Below are 23,549 nucleotides of genomic sequence, written 5' to 3' on the forward strand. Positions count from 1 at the left end.
TATATCTTCTGAAGCACTTGTGTGATAGGAGATATAAAAAGCTACAACACAATGAAAGAGATCGAATCTCTTGAGGTGCAAATCTTTCCTTAAATTTCTCAAAAGGAGGCTTGTGTGAGATTTGATCCCTCTTGGCATTCCATTGATTCAAAGTTAAGATGGATCTATGTTGGGTTAAATTTAAATTTAAATGTTGTTATAATTTTTTTGGTGACGCTAATATATCTCCTCAAAGAATTTAATCACCACAATTAATTTCCATCCCTACATCCCTATTTATATGAAGTATAAATTTTTAGTAATTATATTTAGTGCAACCATATAAATTAAATAGTTGGTAAATGTTGATAGACATCAATTTATAATAAACAATAAATTAATAAATATTAAATTAATAAGCATTAAAGCAAATATTTCATAATAATCTAATGTTGTAAAAAAAAAAAAAAAAAAACATAGACCTAGCTAAATGATAACTTTATTTTAATTATTTTATTATTATAAAATAATTAATATATAAGTTAAACATGAAATAAGATTCTTATCTAGCCCCATTTTATGATCGAGATTTTAAAGTTATAAATATATGTTTCTATAATACCATGGGCCAATATCATGGGTTATTGATACCATATATCCAAAAAACCATAACTTATTTTAAATGACACTTGTTCATGTGACATTTTTTTAGATTAATCAATTCAATTAAAAGAGAAAAAACAAAAAATTATTTAGAGATAAATTTCAACCTTTAATTTATATATATTATTCATAATATTTTAAAATATTCTATTGAAATTAAATATTTACAATCCACCTAATAATTAATGATAATTAAATTAAAATTTTGAAAGCTTAATTCCGAAATAGACATGCATATCATTGTAAATATTCTAAAATATTTTATTGAGATTAAATTCTTACCTTTCCTAATAATTATTGATAATTAAATTAAAATTCTAAAAAACTAATTTCAAAATAATTAAATCTAAATTTTTAAATAATTTTATATTAAATAAAATCAAAAAAATTATGTGAAATTTAGTTAAACCTACATAATCCTTCAAACATTATAAACTTCTTAATTAACTCTCAACCCATAAAATACTATCACAAAAATTATATAAAATTTAATTAAACCTGTACACATCCTACAACATAGGCCTGAACTGCCCTGCCAAATTCCCAGTTGTCGTTGAAAAGTAATAAATTGGTACAATACACGTGAATCTCAAGAGCGAAAATGAAACACATATCTAGAGGGATCATTGCAGCAAACCAGGACACAGTACCACCAATAATTAATTTGTAAATTGCTGCCAGAATCTGAATTTTGTTTTTCTGTAAGAACTTCATCCCGCAGTACGAACATGGCCCGCAGTATCGGCGGATTCCATTGTGGGCCACAGTTGCTCTGTATTCAAGCCATTAAAAGATTACATCAGAATGACATATACTGAGATGACTTACTCTTTGTATGTGTTAAGGCAATTCATTCGAACAAAGCTGTGTAAAATTTGGGCTTCGCCATGGGATTTTTCAGGAGCCAGGAAGAGCAATATGGCCCTGAAAACGCACCACTTACCCATGAAGAAGGGATTCCACCCAAGGACCGATTTCACCTGGCCTACGTCTCCTATTTCATCATGGGTACTGGTTTTTTGCTTCCATGGAATGCTTTCATAACAGCCGTGGATTATTTCAGTTATATCTACCCTGGAAAGCAGGTGGACTCAGTGTTTTCAGTGGCGTACATGATTCCAGCCTTGGTAGTCATCGTGCTCTTGCTCACATTCGCTGGGAGGGCCAATGCTCGAGTCCGGATCAATCTTGGGCTGTCTCTGTTTCTTCTGTCCCTGCTGGTTGTTCCAGTCATGGATGTGGCTTATATCAAAGGTCAAAGGGGGCTGGATGTTGGGTATTTCATAACTGTTGCGGCGGTTGTATTCTGTGGGATAGCGGATGCGATTGTGCAGGGGAGTCTGATTGGGTCTGCTGGGGAGCTCCCAGAGCAGTACATGCAGGCTGTTGTTGCTGGAACTGCTGCCTCAGGTATGCTTTTTCTTCAGAACTTGCTGAGTCTGTAGGCCATTGAATTCTTATTTTTCAGGATTAATCTGTAGTATTAGTATGTTCGCCACAAGATTTAGGCGGAGTATGTGGTGCTCCTCATTTTGATAGTTATAGCATCTTGGCACTTGAGAGCCCAATTTCTGATGTAAGATCATTGGCATTTTTTAATGTGGGGGAGTGTGCCCTTGTTTTTTTTGAGAGGGAATTTGGAAACCCCTTTTTCCCGGGGACCCCTTTCTCTGTAAGAGATTTGCATCACGATCAGGCTACTTTTGGCTAAGGGCTGAAACCTAGAGGTAACTATTTGGACAAGTCACTCTGTACTTGCACCTGCTTTTTCTACTGGAGATTTGTTTTACAATCAGGGTACTTTGCTTAAGAGTGGTAACTGAGAAGTATCCATTTCGACAAACCCACCCAGGACTTGCACCTGCTTTTTCTACTGGAGATCTGTTTTACAATCAGGGTACTTTGCTTAAGAGTGGTAACTGAGAAGCAGGGTTGGAATTTCAAAAAAGACCAGCCCATCAAATTTGAAGTTTTTCAGAGTTTCTAACCTGTTTTCATAGTTTCAAAACAGATTTTTGACAGTTTTGTAATTTTTTAACCTGTATTTGAAGGGCAAATCACCCCATGACGGGCAATTTGCCTGTCAAATTCCAACCCTGCTGAGAAGTATCAAATTCGACAAACTCACCCAGGACTTGCACCTGGCTAAGAGCGGCAACTTAGAGGTATCTAAGTGGACAAAATCACTCCAGAATTGGTTTCTTGCACTGGAGAATTGTTTTACAATTAAGGTTCCTTTGCCTAAGAATGGTAACTGAGAAGTATCTATTTCGACAAAGTCACCTAGGACTTACACCTGTCTTCATTCACAACTTAAAAATATCACAAAAGTCACTCAGGGTTTGCATCTAGTTTCTTCCACCAGAAATTTGTTTTACAATTAGGGTACCTTTGCCTAAGAATGGTAACTAAGAAGTATCCATATCGAGATTCGACAGTCGCACAGGACTTGCACCTGGTTTCATTCGCATAAAAAGCTGCAAGAGCATGCAAAGTGAGCCTATTGGGTTTTGAAAACGTTATCATCTCTGCAAGCACCCCAACTTGCCGCTGACCATATCCTAATGGACTTGTGCTTGTTGTGGCATAATGACTTGCTCAATCAAAGAGCAGGCAGTAAATATGATAAAAGAAAGACTACATGTTGAATTGGTCAGAACAAAGCTTCCAACATAATTCTCACCAGTGACCACAACTGGGGACGTCAGTTCCAGTCAATCAAATATCACAGAAAGCCATTCTGCATACAGCATGCTTCCCAAGATTTAGGATCGATTTTTTTTGTTCTTGGGTTTTGTATGTGTAAAAACGTCGATTCTCAGTGAAAGGCATGTCACAGAGGTGCCAGCCTGCCAGGTATAAGTCAAATGAGTGGTAAGGTGCAGTGGCTATAGCCGTTCAATGTTCATTGATATTTCAATCTTCATCATCTTGATTTGAATTTGAGAGGCATTTTTAAGGAAAACCTTGCAGACAGATTCTTTTGGCGTTCAGTTATCGTTCTTGAGTCTTCTTAAGTTATTATTTGTCATTCTTATGCCCCCTGAGCTTATTATTTAAACGGGAGTTGCTTCTGGATTTCATTATTAGACTCCGCTGTTAGTTGCTAGATTTCATGCTCTATAAACATTCATGGTGACTATTTGCTGTTAATTGTGTGTTTACATCCTTGATTATATCGCCTAGTCTCTGGCCAATGGCATCCACCAGTGGGTGGCCACTGGCTAGTTACCTAAATTGCTGAGAGGTACACGTTTTTAGGTGATATTTAAATTAGCTAGTTTCCAAATGCAGGTCACGTCGGGAAGGGGAAGGCAATTGGAGCAACAAGGAAGTTTTACTCTTTTTAATTAGGTAACCTTAGTTTAGTGAACCATCTCTGAAGCCTGTTCTCAAACTTGCTCAACACCCAGTTCCACAAGTCTGCTGTTTCCAAAAGTTATGACCTAGTACCTTACAATCTGTCCAGGTTGAATAACTTTCCATTTTGTAATAATTCATTCTGGAAAGCATCTTGCTAAATAATAAGAGGCGTTGTCTTTAGTCATGGGTCATGACACTATAAATTACTGCTCCTGTTGCTCTAGAAAAGATTTCCAGACATTACATTGTTCCCTCAACAGAACTCTGGGTGGGCTCCGGCATGAGAGGAGGATTATGCGCAATTTTTAAGTGAAGTAGCTGCTGTCCATCTGGGAGGAGAATGCCCTCTAATCCCCCCTTTCAATCAAGTAGGCTCAAGGAGATATCCTCATGTATCACAATAATAACTTACAAACAGTGGACCATGGGACACATTAGCCTGATAGACCTTTTGAGTGGAATCACCTTTGACAAATTCCCATCAAGGTGACTTTGGTTGAGACATTAGAGAAAATCGTGTGCCCACAGCTTGAGTTAAAAACTTCCAATTCCAAAATGAAATCAAATTCAAAATTTTAGCATAAGCCCGGTCAAAATCAATCTTCAGTAAAAACAGCCTTTGTTTAGTTTCCCTTCCTCATTAGCATTTTCCCTATTGAACCTTATTTTCTCATATATCAAAGCCCTTACCGTAGTAGACTTAGTACTATTTGTTAAAGATTTTGCTAAAATATTCTAGGAGGCATTAAAAGGATTGGTCTCCATCTTCTCACCATTTCTCTTTTGTTCGCTTAGGAATAAGTTTAATCATATCTAGATTCTACACACATCTATTAGATCACTCACAAGGGAGGCATTAAAGCGGAGACTGGCTCTCTAGCTTGTCTTGTAATGCATCGATTACTCCATCCTTATCCAAAGCTTGTGATAGATATATCTGCACAGTACATAGTACTTTAGAAGTAACAACATGCCTAATGGCTTCATTGTCCTGATTCCCATTTAGCATCACATCTCCCAGTGGGTATTGGTCTTTTGGAAGTGGTTTCTGAAAAGATATTTTGTTTCTTCTGCATCTTCTTTCTGGGTTCCAGATTGATCTTTAAATACGTTTCTTTTAGATGCCTGTTCTTATTTGTAAGTATCAGAATTACATTTTTATGGTATCTTCTCCCTCTTTGTCTTTGTTTATCTTGGCCCTAATTCTGGCTCCTCTGGCTTTATATTATTCCAAAAACTTGCATAATGCATTCCGAATTTCTGACCTGGAGTTGTGTTTCTGGATAAAAAAGATCAATCTCTAGTTCCTTCGTCGCTTGGCCAGCGACTCTCCGAAATGATACTCTTTTTCCTTTTGGCCCTGAGCTACCAGTCTCTCTTAACCTTAAAGAAATTTTGTTTTTTGCCGCACTTCCAACTGTAAAACCCAGCCTTGACTCCTCTCTCTCAACAAGCGCAAAACATTCTTCTAATAGTAAAACTGAAACATTCGAGTTCTTGTAAGGCAACTTTGGCAGGGACCCAAGACTCCCACCAAAAATCAGTGGTAAGGATAGGCAATTGATCTTATCCTAATCCATTTTATGGATATTGCAGGTTAATCATAGAGCTTTAAAACTATGATACACATGCTGTAATAGTTTTTAAAATATATATTGATTGATGCAACCTGTTGTGGATATCCTTACATGTTTTACATCTGCCAAAGTAGACGGGTCACAGGTTCTCATCATGACACCCTTCAATATTTTAGATACGCCATGGTACATTGATCACAACTTCTCATCATGACATATAGTAGATAGCATATATTACTATTTAGTATTCACTCACTCTTCTAGTTAGGTACATAACATGCTTTCCCCTATTTAGGTACGGAAGACGCTTTCCCTGGTTGTGTTACATGATTTTTTTGTCAGGGATATTTTATCTATACTATATAGTAGGTCAGCACACTATTAGATCAACATATTATTAGAACATATTATTAGAAAGGAGAAGTAGATAATATGAAATTATATAGAAGATTTTAATTAATTAGTACATAATCTGTAACAACGAGTGGTGAGAAACATTTTTGTGAAATGAAAAATTAGCTTACTTGTTATTTCAGATTGGTTGCACTATTTTGATACAGTTAAGTGCAATCAACTTGTTGGAGACAACTCTCCACCCAATCACAGGCTCAACCACATTATGTTTTTTACAGCCAACCACTCTTGATCACTCAATCACTTATCTCTGCCAGCAAATCCCTTCTATCTTATAATTCTCGTAGGAAAATAATGCCTCACATCCTCCTTCTCAAGCATTAAATATAACAACTTGTTCTAAACATGGAAGGAAGAACTTCATGTTTATCATTCACCTGCCATCATTCAACTTTTATTTTTCTCTTAAACTTTTCTTATTTTCTATAAATTTATCTTTGCTTATTCTTAATCTTTGTTTTTATTAATTAAATAATTTCTTTTGTTTATTTAATATGATCTTCACTTTATTAATTTTATTTATTATTATTATTATTTATAAGTTACATAATATTGGGCATTACACACTCCCCCTCATCAAGGAACTTTGCCTCAAAGTTAGCTTTGATTATGTTATCATCCTTTGAATTTTCACATTGTATCTTTCACATCACTCTCTGCTAAACTAGTACAAGGCCATCCCATGTGACCACAATAGGCAACAAAAGTTTACAGGAAGTGTGAACAATGCTCTAGCACTTCACTACTTTCAGAAAACAGACATCGGAAGTTTCCAAGTAGTGTGAGCAATGCTCTAGCACTTCTCTACTTTCATAATACCAAGCTTAAAGCCACCTTGGTCTATCATGACCCCAAGGATCTAGACCTTGTCTACCCAAACAAACATGTGGTTGAGTACTCATGTAGCCCAGGCATCTTGAAATGTTGGCCCAAATACCACCACAATTAACTAAGGTACATCCTCAAGCATCGAAGTTCAATACCATAGCTCTACTAGCAAGCAACACTCTAACCATTTTTTGGACTTTGACATCATAACTTCAATATTAGGCACTCATCCTACTGAAGATGACCATATGTTCCATCGAGAATTATCCAAGGCAAAAAAACATTGGCATAAGTAGTTGGTCGAGTTTGTCCCTACTCCATAAGGTGTTATATATTCTCCCTCATAAGTATGGGCTCCCAGCCCACCAATGGATTCCTTGTGAATCACCACCTCACAACATGTAACCAATGCTTCAGTTATAACATTACATCATCATATCATAGAAAATATCACATGTGGACTCTAACATGTCTTCATGAGAACACAAAATCATTGTTATCACAACATATTGATCGTAAGGTAGCACATGCTCACACATGCCATCATTAATATCTCATCATAAAAATTGTGTGGAATTATAACATGCCATCACATCATGAAATATCATCATATTATTAACACCAACATAGATGTATCAAATACATAACATTATATCAACATAATAAATGAAACCACATATTAAGATAATGGCATAGCTTACCATCATAAATATGATAATAATCTCAGCACATCTCACACATGGAGCCACAAAACATCTTTAGTGTTTTTATCATGATTTATCAAGAAAATTAAATGCATTACGCTGTATAAACAATGAATGCCAACTATTACATTTAATGCAATAGTATCATTGAACATCCGTCTAGGATCTATTTGGTTATCAACAAGGGCTAGATCATCATACTATGCTTGTTATACTTAAATTAATGTACTAGTTGTTTTTCGATATCATTTCCGCTTATTTCAATAAGAAGGTGTAGAAATATGGTGATAGAATTACAACTGCTCAAGAAATTTTAATCTAAATCAAGAGACACAATTTTATTCTACTGATTTGCAGAATTCAATTCACAATTTAGAACAACAATCTCCGACATGCAGCAATAAATAACTCACATGCACAATTATTTTTTTAGGAGAACCCAACTGCGAAAAACCCCTCAAGCCTCTTTGCATTAATAAGATGAATAGAGATGTATTACAATTGCTTGCCCGCACTGAGCACAACTTGCAAGTGAATAACCTATCTCTTTACTCAATGAGAAGCTCTGAACCAGACTTAGTCAATTTTTGCCTCTACTTAAGCCCCTATTTACTGGCACAATACCTAGAGAATTAGCCCCTATTTTTTAGGAGTTTTCCTCCAATTGATTGTGCAATTCCCAAGGTTTGATCATCTAACTTCATGCAACGCCTATACATTCAAACTAGTTTACAACTGCTTGTTACACTGCCTTGGAATCTCCACCATAACTTGGAACTCAAATTCTCTGCATACATTAGTTATTTTAGGTTGGTTAATCATTTAACTGGATGATAATTGAGTTAGACTGTTGTCCCACTGCACAATTGACCTTCCACTAGTTCTTCCAACTGTTAGAAATAGTTTAATTGAACAGAACTGGATATAACTGAAATGGATTACTAAAATTTAACAATCACACATGCTTAACTGAACTCCAAGCCCTCTAATTCGAATTTATCGAGCTCACTGAGTGACAAGAGCCATGCCACACAAGTTAACTACATTCAAGTTCTTTGCTGATGTGGAAATTCAAATTTTCTCAATTTTACCAAGGCAAAGTCAAATTGAGACTTTCTCGCTGCACTTCTCAACATAAGGTAGACAATTTATGGGTTAGGAATAGTCACCCTAACAATATGCTCATTTCATATATTTTTCTTATTTAACTACCCTGTTAATTTCAATTAAGCCTCATCATCTAGAGTTTTAATATCTTTTCATGTATTCTTTCTCGCCTAGATAAATTTGGCCTTACATGCCTTAAATCCTCAATATCAAAATTTAAATTTTGGTAATCCATTATAATCAATAAAGGGTTTTATATGCACAATGTTCTTTGGCAACAACATCCTTCAATGTTAATGGCATAAACTTTATAAGTTGCTATATATGAAACCTTAGTATCCACTCATGAAAAAATGAATGTAGATTAGTCAAGTACACCCTCTATAGTTGATTCTCATTTTATTGTCAATTTGTGCATAGTCCTTCTTAAGATTTCTTTATAGAATTTTCAATAACATTCCTTCAGACACTTTATGCTAAGTCTTTGCTCATTCGTCAACATAGTCTATTTCCTTTTCCCAAAAGTTTGATAGTTGTATCCTTGATCATTTAAATCTTTAAACCTTTTTCTCATACCATCCTTAGCTAGCTGCAAGTGATTTGAGTTCACAATTCCCTATCTGGACACCTTAGAATTATGTGGATCATCACTATGAGCCCCACCTTTCATTCCTAATCATCATTCATGTTGCTCAATCCACTTATTCTATATTGTCTTTAATTATTGTTACATAAATTTGCCCAAAGCTTTACGTCATTTCACAATTTTCTTAGCACTTCTATGTTATCATGAAGGGATTTGTATGAGTTTTGATTAACCACTTTAATCCTAACAGTTCCATAGTGTTGATATTCAATTTGGTCACATTGCTTAACTATCATGAATCCTTCTTAGAATAGAATATTGCAATTATGCTAAGGTGTTTCCTCCTTTTCCCCTATTCAAAATTTCTATTTTGCCTTATTTGTTCCCATCTTATAGAAACTCATTGATTTATTAATTCTAATGTCATCATAATTTCTACATCTATCATTATCATGATCATATTTTCTCTCTAATATGCATCATCCTTATTTACACCTTATAGTGATCCTTATCATATTCTTATATAGAAATACTATTATGATTCCACAACTATTTGCCATTGGATTATTTATTCATATTATACCTCAAGGAGACTCATTTCAATTTTTTCCAAATTCAAAATCTGCAATCATGTACTTGGATAAATTATTGCTTTTGATTGATTTTTTACACTTTTAAAAAAAAAATCACTCAACTTAGATAACCATTTATCTAGTACTCATTTATTTTCATCTCATCATTAGAGAAATTGTATATTTTATCTTTTCTTTTATTCTTAAAGTAACTTTATCAAAAATATATCACTAACATTTAGGGCCAAACTTAAAGACGTGCTTGCTTTCTTATAACACTAATCACTTATATTTATTTTTCCATCTTTTCATTTAAGTACTAAGTTTACTATCCTTCTACCAATAATGGCATATTATTTTGAAGTATATACTTAGTTATTTTTAATTTTGACTTCATTTGATATATGTTTTTGGGAATTGTACTCTTATTCTCTCTCAATTTTATAGCGTGCAAATTCTCTACCTCTTACTTGAATACATGATGTTTTCTTTTACTTCCTCGAGTTGGTTAAGCTAGATGAGCATACTATATTACTTTATATCTAATGGCCTAATTTTAATTGTGAAATGAGGCTTTCATTACAATTCTACTCCTTTTCAAGACACAACGAAGCAAATTCAACCAAATCACTTATACCATTATAATTCAATAATCCCTTTTAATCTATCGTATTTATTCCTAATCATTGAATTTTTTTTAATAAACTTATTATTAAACCAAACAACTTTAATCATTTAACATAATATTTTAAAAATATAAAAATATTTGGTTTTAAAAATTATTAAAAATAAAATGGATTATAATTAATAGTAAATAATTATTATGTTGTAACTATTTTTTCAATTTATATTTAGCTATTCATATTTACAATTTTTCTAAATTATTAATATTAATTTTTTTTAAAGTTTTGTAGAGGTTTTTTTTTTTTTTTAAAGCAAGTAACAAAATATATCTGGTGGCCTCAACTTGCCCAAAGGAAACCAGGTTTGTTGGCCATCGATCAACATCAAAAGCTGTCCATAATTTAAATAGTTTGATCTTTATCATCCATGCTAAGTTTGTGACTGTATCTACTATATATTTAATGCTTTGACTTGTAAAGTAAATGCTATATGTCGTAATAACAAAAAATAACTTTCTACTACTCTGCATCAGTCATCAGATGACTCGACAAGGGTCGGATCCTTGGCACTTGACCTGGGCACTTCATTCTACAACAAGGTTTGGATCTGCTTTTCCATTCTCCCAAAACGAAGGTTCTAGTGATATTGTTGTACTTGCACAACCTGGATTTCCTTCTGGATGTCCTTTAAACTTGGTTCCTCCTACCTTGCTTGCTTTGGTTCTTCTCTGCCCCTGTATGTTATCATTGCCCTTGCTGGCAGATTCTTCATGACCCAGTACTGCTGGATGGTCTGTCTAAACAGTGTTTGGCGGCCTCTAGTATGTCTCGGGTCAATAAGTAATGGCTCCCAGTCTTCCATTGGAAGTTCTTTGTTTGCCACATTGGCATTTAACTCTGCCTCCCACTTCGATATTATTGCTTTTACCTATGCTGGGGTGCCTGCCTGGTAAGCATGCATTAAGTTCTGCATACTTTCCTCACCTGTTTTTCTTCCTCTTTTCGCTGGGTTTTGCTCGCTGAAGCCACCAGACCCTTCATTTTCTTCTTTGCCTGCTTACCTGCTCGTCAACCTCCTTTTCTTCCCTATCTCGCTTATGCTTTCACCATCTTTTCCTTCAACAATTCCTTCAGTCCCCACCCCTCTCGCGTTCTTACTTGTTCCTGATGTCGGAGCGGTGGGGATTGAAGAGTATATGAGTTAATTAAACTTGTAATGTTAACATAAGTGCATACATTAAAACCAATCCGAATTTCTTTCATAACATTCTATTGTTCCTTATAATTCTGCTTTATAGCATTCCAACTGCAAGTTTGCTTCTCGGTAACCCGATTGCCCCCAATTCTCAGCAACAACAGGGTTATCACTTCTCTCCTCAACTCTAAGCCCCCCCTTGGAGACCATCAACTGGGATTCCCGCAGTGGTCCCTCTCCACTCTTAGGAGCTTGCCGGTAAGGATTTGGGATTCCAACGTCGGGAAAACAAGGTTTTGGCTCCGATTCCGCCACCAGGGCAGACCCTCTGGACTTGATATGCACCAACCCCTCCCTCTTATCTTTTCGAGTTTTGGCCTGCCCTTGCAGTCCATCTCGACTCAGGGTCATTGAGAATGGATTTCCCCCCGGCCATGCAGAGTCCCCCTGGTCTAGATTCCCCCCATTCCTATTCCCCTGAATCTCTTTCCTTCCCCTTGGGGTTTGGCAGCCCCCCAGTAGCCAGACTAACCTCACAGGGCCTGTCTTACATTTCCCATTCCCCCCTCTCACCCCCCACTGATTCTGGAAACTACTAGACCCCCGCAGGCTGACAGAGGAGTCATAGCCTCTTCTCAATCCCAGATTGCAGAATTTCCCTATGGCAGTTATCAATTTCTTTCCCTCGGTTTTGAGAGACCCTCCAAACCCTTCGCAGATCCCTTCGCCTCGCTCCCCCCTGCCTTCCATGAAATGCAATCAATTCATGTCCAGACATTAACAACAGACAATTGAACCCAAATTCACATATTTTTTCATTTCTTTCAGCAATTAAGAAACTAGACATCAACATCTTAAGACAAGACCAACATTTTCCAATTACTTTTGACACCACCCTCCTTTTATGCCAGACTTTCCTCCAATTTTTCGACATTGGTGCCAAATCTAGGGTTATGGAAGTTTGGTTTTGTTGGCATTATGATTCTGGTATGGCTTTATGATACATATGTTGTACTTGATGGCAACCCACTCATCTCAGATAATAAATTATAGTGTAGAGAAAAGTTTACGCACTTATATGCAGAGAAAAGTTTATTTCATGTAGAGAAAAGTTCACGCACTTTTATGCAGAGAAAAGTTTATTTCATGTAGAGAAAAGTTCACGCACTTTTATGCAGAGAAAAGTTTATTTCATGAAGAGAAAAAGTTCACGCACTTTCATGCAAGGAAAAGCGCGTATATGTTGGAGAACTTACCTTTGGTCCATGGTAGTTAGTCCTTGGTATTTGAACCTATGAGGAAAAGCGCGTATATGTTGGAGAACTTACCTTTGGTCCATGGTAGTTAGTCCTTGGTATTTGAACCTATGGTTTTGGACCATGGTACGCACTTTCATGCAAGGAAAAGCGCGTATATGTTGGAGAACTTACCTTTGGTCCATGGTGGTTAGTCCTTGGTATTATTGAGCCCCATGTTTTTGGGCCCCTTGTATTGGTTATCTATGGTATTGATCCATGATTTTAGGAAGAAGCTTGCCTATATAAAGCAAATGAGATCACTTGGCTAATTCATCCTTGCAATTGAATATCTTAAGATCTGAAATATTGGGTTATTGTTTTGAAAGTTTGATCTATGAAAGTGAAGTTGAAAGCGAATTTGTGAAGGGTGATCTCTCGAACGCTGCAGCTGCGGAAGTGCGGAGGCGCCACAGAAGGCGCAGTGCGGAGGTGCCACAGAAGGCGCAGTGCGGAGATGCCACAGAGGCGCCATAGAAGGCGCAGTGCGGAGGCGCCACAGAAGGCGCAGGTGCGGTGGTCGCGGCGCCACAGAAGGCGCAGGTGCGGAGGTAGTACAGATATCCGCAGATCTATACCAGTGAAGTTGCGATCCCTGCTTAAAATTTGTTTTAACTGCCTTTGACTATTCTGCAGGGTTTTGGGTGCATAACTGATGTTTGGTTACTGGTATTGAGTTCAGATAACATCATGATTAATGACTTATCTTTATGTACTAGATCTGGTTGATAACTCTCATAATATCATTGTATATGTATGGATCTGGTGATTGGGTGATTCAGAAGGTTGTTTGATTATGAGCTTCAATGTTGTTGTTGGGTCCAGTATGAAAATTGGATGAAAAGTGGCCTTTCAGATTATGTGTTGTGCTTCAGTGTATCCAGTCTGAAAATTGATGAAACGTGGTACCTGGAGGAGAGAAGATTGTAGGCCAGCGCCTATGTACTAGTATCTAAGCTAGTACAAAAGCTAAGGGAGATCTTTGGAGCATTGTAGCAGGTAGCAGCCTGCGTACTAGTAAATGGATCGGCTAGTACAAGAGCAAAGGGGGTTGTAGCTCCCGTACTGGTATAAGACTGCACCAGTACAAATATTGTAAAAGGATTTTCTTATTAAGAAGAAGATTGAGATGACTTGCAGCAGGTGGTTTTTCTCCCGCATTGGGTTTCCACCTTATATCATGGTGTTCATGTGTGTGCCTTATGTGTGATGATCTATTCTCTATTACGGCATCTGTTATCTGATAATATGGTTGATAATGTTCTAATGCACTCATTGAAGATCAATTAACTTAATCATAAGAAATTGTGGAAGTAGCATATATGAATCTGATTATGGAAATGAAAAAGTTTTATTAATGTGATAATACTGATTCACCCCCCCCTCTCAGTATTATTTCCAACAATTGGTATCAGAGTAGGTCCTTTGATAGAAGCTTGATCGCTTGAAGGAGATCCGTGGAACAATGAGAAAGAAGCTTAAGAAGAAAGCACCTAAGAAAAAGAAGTCATCTCAGAAGAACTATGACAGTGGGAGAATCGATTGGGGATTAGGTATAAGAAGCTCTTCAGATTCAGAATCAGATTCAGAATCATTATCAGGTATGAATATATTATCCTCTGATGTTCCAGCTATCTTTCCTTTTGGAAGAGATGAAAGTGATAGCGAAACTACTGAATTTGCTCTTATGGGTGAACAAGAAAGATATCAAATAGAGGCAGAATTTAAAAGGCTGACAGACAAAATTAGAGATCAACAAGATCTATTGAACAAAAGGGAATGTGATTTCAAAGAAGAAGCTACCAAACTAAAGGCCCAACTAGAAGAAGGAAACAAGGTAAGAAAGCTACTCAAGGACAAGGAAGACCAATGTCAAAAATTGCAGCATGAAGTGACATCATTAAGAAAAGAAGTCAACGAAAGAAGCACAACCATCAAGAAACTCAAAGATAGATCCAACTACTATGAAAATCTTGAAGCTACAATCCTCTCACTAAAAGGAGATCTTGAAGAATCAAAGAAGCAGAATACAGATCTACTCCAAGCTATTGCAAAACAAGAAAACGAAGTCACCAGCTTAAAATCTCAACTAGAATGTGCCTTCCGAGTTCGTCAAATGCAACAGGATCTGAATGAAGAACAAGAAAAGGAGATTCTCAAACTAAGGGAACAAATGGAAGAAGGAAGGAAAGCTGAAGAAGATTTGAAAAAGCAATCTCTTGAAAAGGAAGAACAGCTTCAGGTTGAGGTAAATATCTTGAAAGGTAAACTAGAAGAAAAGGATAAGCTTTTACGATTCCAAGATAGTTCTAAAGTCTTGGATGATATTCTTAGTAGTCAAAGGTCTCTTGCTATAAAGACTGGTCTTGGTTTCCATGAATCTGTTGAAGGTGAATCTAGTTCACAAGGTGAGGCAAGGAACTCTAAAGAGAAATCTAAAGTGATCAACGAAGAAATGAAAGATCAATCTCATCATCAACCAAGAAAAGGGATTCCTCAAAGAAAATCCTTTACTCCTCCTATGAATAATGTTGAATGTTATGTATGTCATAATCTTGGACATGTTGCAGCTAGATGTAGAAGAAGAAGGGTTCAAGACCATTATGCAGAAAGATCATCACATTCAAGGTACTTTTATGGATATTGCTTTGCTTGCAATATGTTTGGTCACAAAGCTGCTGATTTTTACAGGAGAAATATGAAACATGTAAGATGTTATGCATGTAACAAGCTTGGACATATAGCTAAGGAATGCAGGAACAAAGTGTGGGCACCATATCAAAAGGAGAAAATGTCATCATCACGCTTGAAGATATGGAGGAAAAAGGAAGTACAGTCAGAAAAAGGCGGCACTGCACAACGTACAGACATACCAGAATCAGAGGGCACTGAAAGTACAAAACTATAGTGTCCTGAATCTCATATGCAAACTCCATAAAGGAAAGTTGCATATATACGTGAGTTAGTTACTGCACAGTCGTGTATATGATTGTTTGAAGAAAGGCAGTAGGGACAGATTCAAGAGAAGGATCAGTTTTGCTCTAGTTAATAATAATGATGTGTGGATATGATGGTTAGAAGTGTTTTGGTTCTAACTTGATATTGATGATGTCTTGATACTTCTTATTGATATGCATGATCAGACAGATGGCACAGGTTTAGAGGGAGCATATGGACTTAATGCATTATTGGCATTATGGTTAATAGTCCTTGGTGATGATACTTATATGGATAAATGATTCATCTTGCTATGGTTATGAGTTGTTCACATGGTTCTTGGATCAGATTTATGGTTGATTCTCTAATGATGCTTGCATGGGAAGCACTTAGCTTGAATTCACATCTTCTTGATGTTGAGTCACTCATATGCTGTTGTCGTCATATGCATAAAGATCATATATTACAGTTATGATTCCTTTCATTCTTGGCACAAATGGATGAGGATTGTTGGCTGGATACAGGGATGATTATTCAAAGTTGCATTGTTGGAGACATGATGATAATGAGCTCTTATCTATATGATGATAGGATTGTTTCATACATATGTTGATTAATGCAGATATTCCCAATTGATGATACTTGATTCATGTAGATCTGGATGGCTATGATGTTTCTCACATAGAATGTGAAATTCTGTTGATGCGGACATACCTTGATGATTCATGCACTAATACAAGTTGCTGGTCTAGTTGCTGTTGACAGATACTATGGAGCAGATCATAAAGTGTTGTTGCTGATGTTCATCTTATTTAGGTGATGTCATATCAAGACTCATGATGTAATAGTGTCATCTCTTCAGGTCATGTAATGACCTATGTTGGTTTCCCCACTATGCCTGGGATGAAGATGTAATGTATTTGGTTTTCATTTTTCTGATATATCCCCACTTGGTTGGGTGATGGATGTATGTATTGAATCTTTTAGGAAGGTCATTTGTGATGTAGAACATCCTTTTGCAGACCTTGCTTACAGTCAGGGGGAGCCTGAGCATGAACAACACTATATAGCAAAGCAAACATTTCAGCTTGTTCTCATAAAGAGCATGATCAAATTGGTGCACCATGACATATACAAAGGGGGAGCTCATTCAGAGATTTCAACAGGTACTCAGGGGGAGCTTATAATGCATTGTTGGCATTATGGAGGACGTACAGAAGGAGATCTTGGATGCTGGTCTGATTATTGTTGCAATCTATCTCTTTCATGGTCATTTATGGTGTTTTGTGGATTATGTTTCTTCTTTACAGATCTGGTTCATATTTAGGGGGAGCATAACCCTTTGCCCTTGATGTCAAAGGGGGAGAATGAGCTGAAAATTTTGAGGTTGCCATCAAGTCCAAAGGGGGAGATTGTTGGCATTATGATTCTGGTATGGCTTTATGATACATATGTTGTACTTGATGGCAACCCACTCATCTCAGATAATAAATTATAGTGTAGAGAAAAGTTCACGCACTTATATGCAGAGAAAAGTTTATTTCATGTAGAGAAAAGTTCACGCACTTTTATGCAGAGAAAAGTTTATTTCATGTAGAGAAAAGTTCACGCACTTTCATGCAAGGAAAAGCGCGTATATGTTGGAGAACTTACCTTTGGTCCATGGTAGTTAGTCCTTGGTATTTGAACCTATGAGGAAAAGCGCGTATATGTTGGAGAACTTACCTTTGGTCCATGGTAGTTAGTCCTTGGTATTTGAGCCTATGAGGAAAAGCGCGTATATGTTGGAGAACTTACCTTTGGTCCATGGTAGTTAGTCCTTGGTATTTGAACTTATGGTTTTGGACCATGGTACGCACTTTCATGCAAGGAAAAGCGCGTATATGTTGGAGAACTTACCTTTGGTCCATGGTGGTTAGGCCTTTGGTATTATTGAGCCCCATGTTTTTGGGCCCCTTGTATTGGTTATCTATGGTATTGATCCATGATTTTAGGAAGAAGCTTGCCTATATAAAGCAAATGAGATTACTTGGCTAATTCATCCTTGCAATTGAATATCTTAAGATCTGAAATATTGGGTTATTGTTTTGAAAGTTTGATCTATGAAAGTGAAGTTGAAAGCGAATCTGTGAAGGGTGATCTCTCGAGCGCTGCAGCTGCGGAAGTGCGGAGGCGCCACAGAAGGCGTAGTGCGGAGGCGCCACAGAAGGCGCAGTGCGGAGACGCCACAGAAGGCGCAGTGCGGAGGCGCCACAGAAGGCGCAGTGCGAAGACGCCACAGAGGTGCCACAGAAGGCGCAGTGCGAAGACGCCACAGAGGTGCCACAGAAGGCGCAGTGCGGAGGCGCCACAGAAGGCGCAGTGCGGAGGCGCCACAGAAGGCGCAGTGCGGAGGCGCCACAGAAGGCGCAGTGCAGAGGCGCCACAGAAGGCGCAGTGCGGAGACGCCACAGAAGGCGCAGTGCGGAGGCGCCACAGAAGGCGCAGTGCGGAGGCGCCACAAAAGGCACAGTGAGGAGACGCCACAGAGGCGCCATAGAAGGCGCAGTGCGGAGGCGCCACAGAAGGCGCAGGTGCGGTGGTCGCGGCGCCACAGAAGGCGCAGGTGCGGAGGTAGTACAGATATCCGCAGATCTATACCAGTGAAGTTGCGATCCCTGCTTAAAATTTGTTTTAACTGCCTTTGACTATTCTGCAGGGTTTTGGGTGCATAACTGATGTTTGGTTACTGGTATTGAGTTCAGATAACATCATGATTAATGACTTATCTTTATGTACTAGATCTGGTTGATAACTCTCATAATATCATTGTATATGTATGGATCTGGTGATTGGGTGATTCAGAAGGTTGTTTGATTATGAGCTTCAATGTTGTTGTTGGGTCCAGTATGAAAATTGGATGAAAAGTGGCCTTTCAGATTATGTGTTGTGCTTCAGTGTATCCAGTCTGAAAATTGATGAAACGTGGTACCTGGAGGAGAGAAGATTGTAGGCCAGCGCCTATGTACTAGTATCTAAGCTAGTACAAAAGCTAAGGGAGATCTTTGGAGCATTGTAGCAGGTAGCAGTCTGCGTACTAGTAAATGGATCGGCTAGTACAAGAGCAAAGGGGGTTGTAGCTCCCGTACTGGTATAAGACTGCACCAGTACAAATATTGTAAAAGGATTTTCTTATTAAGAAGAAGATTGAGATGACTTGCAGCAGGTGGTTTTTCTCCCGCATTGGGTTTCCACCTTATATCGTGGTGTTCATGTGTGTGCCTTATGTGTGATGATCTATTCTCTATTACGGCATCTGTTATCTGATAATATGGTTGATAATGTTCTAATGCACTCATTGAAGATCAATTAACTTAATCATAAGAAGTTGTGGAAGTAGCATATATGAATCTGATTATGGAAATGAAAAAGTTTTATTAATGTGATAATACTGATTCACCCCCCCCTCTCAGTATTATTTCCAACAGGTTTACATACTAGTTTCGTTCCAAGTGCTGACGACCGCCCCTTCTCCTGCTCTCCTCTCGGCTACCACCCGCAACACTTGGCTCTCGTTCTCCTCTCACACTTCGCATGCATTCACCCAACTCTCTCACCACCTTTTTTTCTTGAATGTTCACCCACCTACCCGTTTGCGTTCCTGAGGCATCCTCCACTTGCCTCCTTTTCCCGACTTCTTCCACCTCCTTCGTGTGGGGTCCTTGAATGGGCCGCCCACGTACCCTCTTCATTATTCCTTCTGTCATAACTGTATTTCGTCCGGATCCAGGGTCCCTTCACACCCCGATCGGGGGATTATTAATATCAATTTTAATAAGTAGTTATATTAACTTTTTTTTCTAATTATTAATACATATTTTTAGGTATAATTTAACTTATAGACAAAAACCCTTTGGAATATTCGAATTCTACAGATTAAACAACTTAAACTCAAATTTTTAAATATATATGTTTTTGAAAGAAAAACTTCGGCGTAAATCACATGTAGACATACATTTGTCGATGCGTTTCAAACCAACTAGTGTGGTTCATCGTCAGGACAAGTTGAAGAAACAGATCCAACTTAGCATGATAAATAGTCTGAGCAGAGTCTAGCCGTTGGAGATTCTGCTCAGACTATTTATCATGCTAAGCTAGATCTGTTTCTTCAACTTGTCCTGACGATGAACCACACTAGTTGGTTCGAAACGCGTCGACAAATGTATGTCTACATGTGATTTACGCCGAAGTTTTTCTTTCAAATATTATGGATCACAGAAGCCTCAATTCAATATATGTTATATTCAAAATTATTGTGAAAATTTCCATTTATTTATAAGTTAGACTACACCCATGTTTACATAACATAAATTTTTTAATTTACATAAACTATTACAATAACATTAGAAAATTTAATCTTTATTTTTTTCCCAAAATTAAAATAACTTATTTATGAATAATTAATAATGTTAGATCTAAGACTTTTGTGATCCATGATGTAGAAGAAAGTCTTTAGGATTAATCACCACATTAGTTGATTAGAAACTCGACCAAATCTTATCAATATGATTAATCCAAAAGACTTTCTTCTAAGATAATTAATAATATTTACATGTTATAAAATTTTCATTAAATATTTTTAAATTACACTAATACTATTACGAAAACATTATTAAAATAAATTATTTATTAATTATTAATTTACACTTAATATATTTACCAAATCAAAATGTCCCTTCGATTTTTTTATTTAATTAACAAAATTAAAATAAATTATTTATTAATAATTAATTTACACTTAATGTATTTACCAAATCAATGATGATGATGATAATGGTGGTTAAGGTCCCGTGAGACAAAACATTGGTCTATCGGATCTAAAGAAACAAATTATTTATTTTGATTTAAGATTTTATTCATATGCTCAAAAAGCTTGGAGAGAAGCCTCCCGAGCTCACTATAATTTTGACATTGTAAAAGGCTAGGAAGGTGAGTATTGTAACAAAGATTGTGAAACTGAGATCTAATGTGGTTGTACGCGGGGCAGTCTAAGAGGAAGTGGTTTTCATCCTCGATGTTCCTATTCTCACATATATGGCAGATCCTTTCCATCCATGGCGTTTTAGGAACTGTCCAATGACCTGTTTCACTATGGAGCTCATGAGAATTCGTTCTAATCTTTGCTATATTAATTTATTTCTTTGAGCTAGTTAAAATAGAGAGATACTTTTGATCTTCTAGGGTGGGGTTGATGACCTTCTTATAATAACTTAATTTTATTTTAGTCGCTAAATCTTTCTCACACCACATTTTTTCTTTGAACTTAGAAGTAACAATATTTTTAATGTTATTTATGTTTTGCAATGCATCATTCTCGTTGATCTCCCAATAGTTTAACTAGGCCCTTGTGTCTTTATGCCACCCCCGATTGAGCCTTAGGTGGTTTTGGCTGGAATTTAAAGCTAGCTTAGGAAGTCTATGATCGTCTATGTTATTGAGTTTGTGCTTGTACAACAGAAACCTAATCATAGCTAGGCTCTCAATAGGGGAAAGACCTCCTCCTATAAGGAGAATAGGATAGGGTGTATTACTTTTAATTTTCAGCTTACAAGTTACAAAACGCTTCTGGATTTGCTCAATCTTTCTCCATGATTCTCTGGAGATGCTGCAACTCCAAACCTCACAGCCATATAAGATAACAGGAGTGAATAAAATTTCAAAGAGGAACTTCTTTTTATCCCACATTACGAGGTTCTCTGTTTTACAATTATTTTCAAGACCAAAATGAGTTTTCCACCCCCCAATAATCATTTTCTCAATGCTATGGTTCTAGTTGAGCTTGTGATGAATATCAATTCCTAGGTACTTGTAAGAATACACTTCCTCCAAGTTATTATTGTCATACCTAAAATTAGCCCCTTCGAAAAAAACACACATATATAAAATAACTTATCATTAAAAATTAAAATAAATTATTTATTAATAATTAATTTACATTTAATGTATTTACCCAATCAAAATGTCTCTTCGTGAAAAACACACCTATATAAAATAACTTATCAAGATGATAAAGAAAAATGTGTACATAAAAACTTCAAAATTATAATATAAAATAAATTATAAAGTTACGACTATCTCTCATGGAAATAGTCATAGATAAATGACTTACTTAATACAATTGAATCCCAAAAATGATATTTAATATAATGCATTGCTAAACCCCCTAATACTTAAATAGAATAAATTATTAAAAAATAAATATTTTAAATTTTTATTATGGAAAGGTTTATATAGCTTTATATTTTATAAAATTATTATCAAAATAAAATGTAAAATAAATTATTAAAAAATAAATATTTTAATTTTTTATTATGAAAAAAGTTTATATAACTTTATATTTAATAAAATTATTTTATATTATATATTTTTTAATATTTTATATTTTATATAACATTTCTGTTTCAAAATTTTAAAGTGATAAGCTTCTCAGTTATGATATTCTTTCACATATCATGATAAAAGTTTTGTTATTCTTTAAATTACATCATTATTAATACGAGACATCTTCTAAGCCTATCGTTATGATAATCATCGCGACACGTTATCTTCCACTTTTGTGGATGCGGAATTTCAGATTCCATGTCTAAAATTTTAGTTTTTTCTAAATTTAGAATCCTCCATTTTTGTGGAGGCTGAATTCAAATTCCATGCGTATAAAATTTTAGAATTTTTAAATTTAGAACATGTCTAAGTTAAAAGCTTTCACAATATTTCAATTTCGGAGATGACCTATAATTGTAAAAGGGGGCATGGACAGGACGATAACGAATAGAATGGATAGGACATATGTCGATTTCTTTATAAAGTTATGCTTGATATTTATCATGGTTCATATTTGGTGAAAAACTATTTAAAAGTTTATTTTATATTTAGTAGGTTAAAATTTTCACATTTATTTATTTATTTATTTTTATTATATTATATTATATTATATTATGTAGTAATTTTATTTAAATAAATTAGTCTAAATTTATTTTAATTTTGAATATGTTAAGAATTTTTTTTGGTGGGTAAGTATTTACGGGGAATTTGAATTAGTGATCTATCGCAAGGAGTGCCTTAACAGTGCACCTATTCACCGTCAATCCAAAGCCCCGTGGGCATGTTAACAGTGCACCTATTCACCGTCAATCCAAAGCCCCGTGGGCATGTTAAGAATTATTTCTCGTCTTAATTTAAATTTTCAAGTCTATAATTAAAATATATATATGTTAAATCTTAATATTATTATTTAATTTATATAGATTTTACACAAAAATATTTTTATTTTTATTTTTATTAAAATTTTGATAACATATTTAATTACATAATATGAATTTGGCATTTTTTAAACCGGCATAGAAAGATATTTGTAGATTTTAAATTTTACATTTTCTTTTGATATGTTTTCTAATTTTTAATGTGAAATACATAATTTTTATTATATATATAATTTTAATTTTTATTATATGTATAGATAAATAAGGTTTAGAATAAAAATTTAATGTAAGGAATAAGTTTTTTTTATATTTATGTTTTTTTTGTTTGTTTAAAGTTCGATTATTTATTATTTCACAAATACATTACAAAAGAGGTTACCTTGTATCACCGGTTTCCTCAAAAGAGAAATCAACTTAATAACACAAGTTTAAAATCTTGAGATTACATTGTCCCCATTTAACCATGTC

General features: G+C 35.8%; 1 protein-coding gene across 1 annotated transcript in view; it reads left to right on the forward strand.

Annotated features, from left to right (window-relative positions):
- The first annotated feature begins 1,178 nt into the window (after nt 1-1,178).
- Nucleotides 1,179-23,549, forward strand: part of LOC149201905 (equilibrative nucleotide transporter 1-like) — a 67,835-nt gene continuing 45,464 nt past the window's right edge. The window contains exon 1 of the mRNA XM_089403041.1: nt 1,179-2,052. Within this exon, the coding sequence (XP_089259167.1) occupies nt 1,530-2,052 (523 nt within the window). The 5' untranslated portion in view covers nt 1,179-1,529. The remainder of the gene's footprint in view (nt 2,053-23,549) is intronic.

The sequence above is a fragment of the Pinus tabuliformis genome, chromosome 2_1 (assembly GCF_031772625.1).
Source record: "Pinus tabuliformis cultivar Carrire ecotype Pingquan chromosome 2_1, CPIR1, whole genome shotgun sequence".
Lineage (NCBI taxonomy): Eukaryota > Viridiplantae > Streptophyta > Pinopsida > Pinales > Pinaceae > Pinus > Pinus tabuliformis.